General features: G+C 49.2%; 3 protein-coding genes across 3 annotated transcripts; all 3 read left to right on the top strand.

Annotated features, from left to right (window-relative positions):
• Positions 1–109: 109 nt before the first annotated feature.
• SARC_13077 (hypothetical protein) lies at positions 110–1,810 on the top strand (the record flags this gene model as incomplete). Its single annotated transcript, XM_014292802.1, has 1 exon — positions 110–1,810. The coding sequence occupies one exon, from the start codon at positions 110–112 to the stop codon at positions 1,808–1,810; it is 1,701 nt and encodes a 566-aa protein (XP_014148277.1).
• A 53-nt stretch (positions 1,811–1,863) lies between these two features.
• SARC_13076 (hypothetical protein) lies at positions 1,864–3,118 on the top strand (the record flags this gene model as incomplete). Its single annotated transcript, XM_014292801.1, has 3 exons — positions 1,864–2,116; positions 2,188–2,453; positions 2,522–3,118. 3 exons carry the CDS (start codon positions 1,864–1,866, stop codon positions 3,116–3,118), a joined length of 1,116 nt encoding a protein of 371 aa, XP_014148276.1.
• A 103-nt stretch (positions 3,119–3,221) lies between these two features.
• Positions 3,222–3,386, top strand: SARC_13075 (hypothetical protein; the record flags this gene model as incomplete). The annotated part of the gene is made up of 1 exon (XM_014292800.1): positions 3,222–3,386. A coding segment is annotated over one exon (165 nt), but the record flags the coding sequence as incomplete, so codon positions are not given.
• Positions 3,387–4,587: the final 1,201 nt, after the last annotated feature.

Genomic DNA, 4,587 nt, shown 5'->3' with positions numbered 1-4,587 from the left:
ATGTGTTAAATATTTTATTTTGTCATGTCTTGAACAGACTGAATCCTGGTACATATAGGGATTATTACTACAACTTGATAGTTCAAGCTTAATTCTGAGCACTGTGTCCATGGATGCCAAGCCTGCTGATGCGGAATCGCATGCGCAATCACGTCCCATGGATGTCACAGCACGTAGGTCTCTTGAGATACACATACTAACCCAGAATACTACCTATAACGTGGCAGTAAACTTACCTTTATCACCGAATAGGCCAACTACAGAATTTCTCGACCCCCAAACACAACGAACAGACGATGGTGATATCACCGGCTGTGGCGAATTCGATGTGGAGACCAGTTCTGCAGTAGTGTACGACAATGATGATTTGGAGTGCAAGATAAGCATACGCTTGAAGGAAGACTTCCTGCTCAATGGTATGAAGGTGAGTCTTATCTCACGCATAGTATATAGACGCATTCACTCGAGCTCTTTATTACAAGAAACATCCAGCACAACACAGCCGATTGATATAACAATTCTACTTCCGGGGGAGCTGAAGGTATTCACAGTGAACTTCTTAGTGCCGATGTTTTCACCACCCTCATTCCGCACACGCCATGATGTATATTTGGGCGAAGAACTGATACATCTAGATGCAGAGGTACAGTGGTTGATAGTGCTCGTAGGTAAGTATCCCGGAGAGAAGACTACTATAAACGGGGTTGTCGAGGAAAGCACGACATCAGCAACAACTGAGAGCGTTCTAGCGCTGAAGCAGATCACCAAACGAACTCTATACCAGCCCGAGTCACAGTACATCAAAGTGGAAGGTATATCAATACCCCATGTGATGAGTGCGATTGCACCGTCGTTTAGGAAGGCCACACTTGGCAACGGAGAAGGTGGTTGCGATGGTATCCAGTCGCATGATTCTAAAGATAGCTTCGGTAGTTCGTATGGGGTGGGGCCTGCGACCGGTGTAAGCCGTACTGGACTGCTCACATCGCAGGCTAGTGTAGGTGGAAGGGATGAGCATGAGGAAGAGGAGATGGAGGTCAATAGAGACACTGTCGATGGGAGTCTGTATTATACCAACAGCAGAAGCGGTGAGTACACTAGAGATGCCACTCACGGTAACCAAGGTAGTATGCCGAGTGCAAGTCATAACAGCAGCAGCCCCTCTGCACGATCGCCGAGCACGCACAAGCCGGAGATGACGTTTATGTACGACTCGAATCAGCCAACGAACTATTCAGCAGATTGTGCCTATGCAGACATGGAGACCACATGCACAGGACCGCCAATGACAGGTGTAGGGGGCAAGATACCGGCAACTAAGTATCAGATGGTGATGCGTGCAAAGATACCGGGCATGATAAACACAGACGAGGTGTTCACTGTGAACGTGAAGGTGAGGGATGTGAGTAAGCTGCTGTATGTGAGGCGGGTAAGAGTGCAGCTGAACCAGAATGTGACGTACATGTACGGCGACCAACGGAGGCAGTGGAGCACGGTGGTGGCCAGTGCCAAGGCCAAGCCGAAGACAGGGCCACAAAAAAGGACTGTTTTGTCCTGTGACGTCAGACTGGATACCGCGCAGAAGAAGTACCGACGTGATTTCCGGGACTTTGCTGCTGAGTCGTACTTGGAGAGTTATCCCGTGCCTACATGTATAGTGACCAACAAGCATAATAAAATACTGCTGAGCGTAGAGTATACCGTTACTATCAAGTGCTATGTGCGTGGTGGTAAGGATATTAGGAGGATGGTACCCATAGTTATGGAGAGTCGTACATCTCTACCTGAAACCGTAGGTATATCGGTATAGATTGGGCGGAACAAGCCGTTTAAGGATGCGCACGCAGAACAAGCCGTTTAAGGATGCGCAACGCAGAACTGGAACACCTGATACCCGCACCAGAAGCACACTCACTCCCCACATTTGAGGAGTTGTCTTTGGCAAATGAGGATATCGAGAGCGAAGACAGCGCTGAGATTGGAGATGAAGTGAAGGAATGGGGCACATCAGATACACAAAGTTATGCACAGAGTAGTACACAAAGCAATATACAGGGTAACACACAAAACAATACACAGGGCAATACACAGAGTAAGCCGGCATCGGTTGCTCATAGTAAGAGACAGCACGCATCATCGTTTGTATGAAGGCTAGTGGCGGTGGTCTATACGCGAGGCCCAATTCAGGCGACACAGGAGGGCTACATATCAGGGGTATGGGTACCACCACCTCAACAGAGAAGACAGGCGGGGGGAAAGCACCCCCCCACACACCCCAAGACACACCCACCCAACAACAGCCATTGCTCTATGGAGGCTTAGAGAGGGAGAATGGGCCGTTGCGGGTGAGCCTGCCTGCGAGTGCGAGCAAAGCCATGATACCCCCCGCGTACGACAAGGTGCACACACGCTCGACAGCGACCTATACAGGCACAGTGGTAGACTTTGCGGCGGTAGGCCTGGGCGATACAGGCCGCAGTGCCGCTGCAGAGGGGGATGGGGCACACACACACACACACAGACGGATAGAGATGTGAGATCTACCTCGAAGGAGACGCATACATCAACTGCGTACTCAAATCCAGCGGTAGACAGAGTAGGTAGGCGTTTGGCGGCAGTAGCGCCGGTGGACGCGGGTGCTAAGGCAAATGCAGACACAGCCCTGGCGCGGTCTCGGTCGGGGTCTGGGTCTATACTGCAAGCCATTACCAAGCGAGCGCAACGGCTGACTACGGCTAGAAACCACCCCCGCACATACAGTAACAGTGAGGCGAACAACACAGCGAGAAGCTGTGCCACGGACACGGGGTCGGGTACTGATGCCGGACACATGCTGGAGATGCAGGACTTCACCCCGGCAGGCGATGGAAGTGTGCCACAGTCAGAGACGGAGAGTGGTGAGGTGCATCACGCACGGACTGGTAGTACGGGTGGGATTGGCATAGCGCAGATAGGTGGCGGTGGGGTAGAGGATGGAGGTCGTGTGAAGGGTCGTAGTCATGGAGTGGGTACGCGAAGAGACGTGAGGGGCAAACACAGCCGCACAAAGTCTCTCAACGCACTGCAAATCCTCAAGAAGACTGTCTTGTCGGAAGGAAACGGACAAGACACTGCGTGATACGACACTCAACGATACCACACCACGGGATACTACCCTGCCACCGGCTTATACTGCAAGGGGTGTGCACAGAAGTGATAGTAAGGAGTTGCAGTTGGGTGCTATGTCAGGTGGAGTACAGCAGAGGCCCACGAAGGTACCTACACACACCACGAAGAGCGGTGTCACTTTCGCTAAGTATGCTGGCGATAGCACAGTGATTGGTGTGCCACATAGCCAGCGCAGCGGAACTGCGGTGTTCATCCCTGAGGGCATGTCGTACGAGGCGGTAATTGCCGCATTACGGCACCAAATGTACGGAAGTCTTTAGTAGACACGATGTACATGTATGCCACTATGACAGGAATGTCGTACGCATTGGGGCACCAAATGCATGGAAGTCTGTAGTAGGTACATGGGGAGCGACATTTATGTGCGGTATATTGCGCATACTTTGACGCTGTGATATCATTCGGGTCTGTGCTTATCGCATTGCGGTACCAAATGCATTTGGGTGTGTACTGGATATGAGATACGTACAAGGTTAAAAGCGTTGAGGGAATCCGCACCTGTCTCGGCCTTAAGTCCGTGTTTAACGTACCGGATACTCACCATATCATATAATCTGGTGAATCCGTTACTATAACATCGTGCGACTACTTTTGGACTGGGCCCTTCCGTACATGTTACAGTACAACCACACATACCTGTCAGACCATTAAAAACCCGACAATATGATCACAAATTAACAACTTGGTCGCAAACCCAACAATACGATCTTGTGAAGACTTTGTTAGAGCATTGCATAGTACTTTAGGCCTGAGGTAACCCGCTCATGTCACAGTACGATCACACACACCGAACATTTCATTACAAACCTAACAATATGATCACAGACCCAACAATATGATCTAGTGAAGCCTTTATTGAAGCACTGGACAGTACTTTAAGTTTGCGGCAATCCGCACATGTCACAGTACGACCACACACACCGAACATGTCATTACAAACCCAACAATATGATCACAGACCCAACAATATGATCTCGTGAAGCCTTTATTAAAGCACTGGACAGTACTTTCAGTTTGCGACAATCCGCACATGTCACAGTACGACCACACGCACCGAACATGTCATTACAAACCCAACAATATGATCACAGACCCAACATTATGATCTAGTGAAGCCTTTATTGAAGCACTGGACAGTATTTTAAGTTTGCGGCAATCCGCACATTTCACAGTCCGTCCGTCCGTGATTGATAAACGTGCAATGCGCACAGGTCCACTCCGCGTCCGAAGCAGTTGCTCCACCGGCAGAGGCACTCGCTGACCCACCCACACTGTCGAATTCTGGGACCAGGAAAAGTGAATATGTGCAATAAATTGTGTAAGAAAGAATTCGTATAGTTATAAATAATATATATATATATATTTATATATATATACATATATATACAAATATATACATACATATACATGTATATATAT

This window comes from Sphaeroforma arctica, assembly GCF_001186125.1.
Source record: "Sphaeroforma arctica JP610 unplaced genomic scaffold supercont1.2877, whole genome shotgun sequence".
In the NCBI taxonomy this organism is placed as follows: domain Eukaryota; class Ichthyosporea; order Ichthyophonida; genus Sphaeroforma; species Sphaeroforma arctica.
Note: the sequence above shows the minus strand (reverse complement) of the source record. Positions and strands in the feature narration are given on the sequence as shown.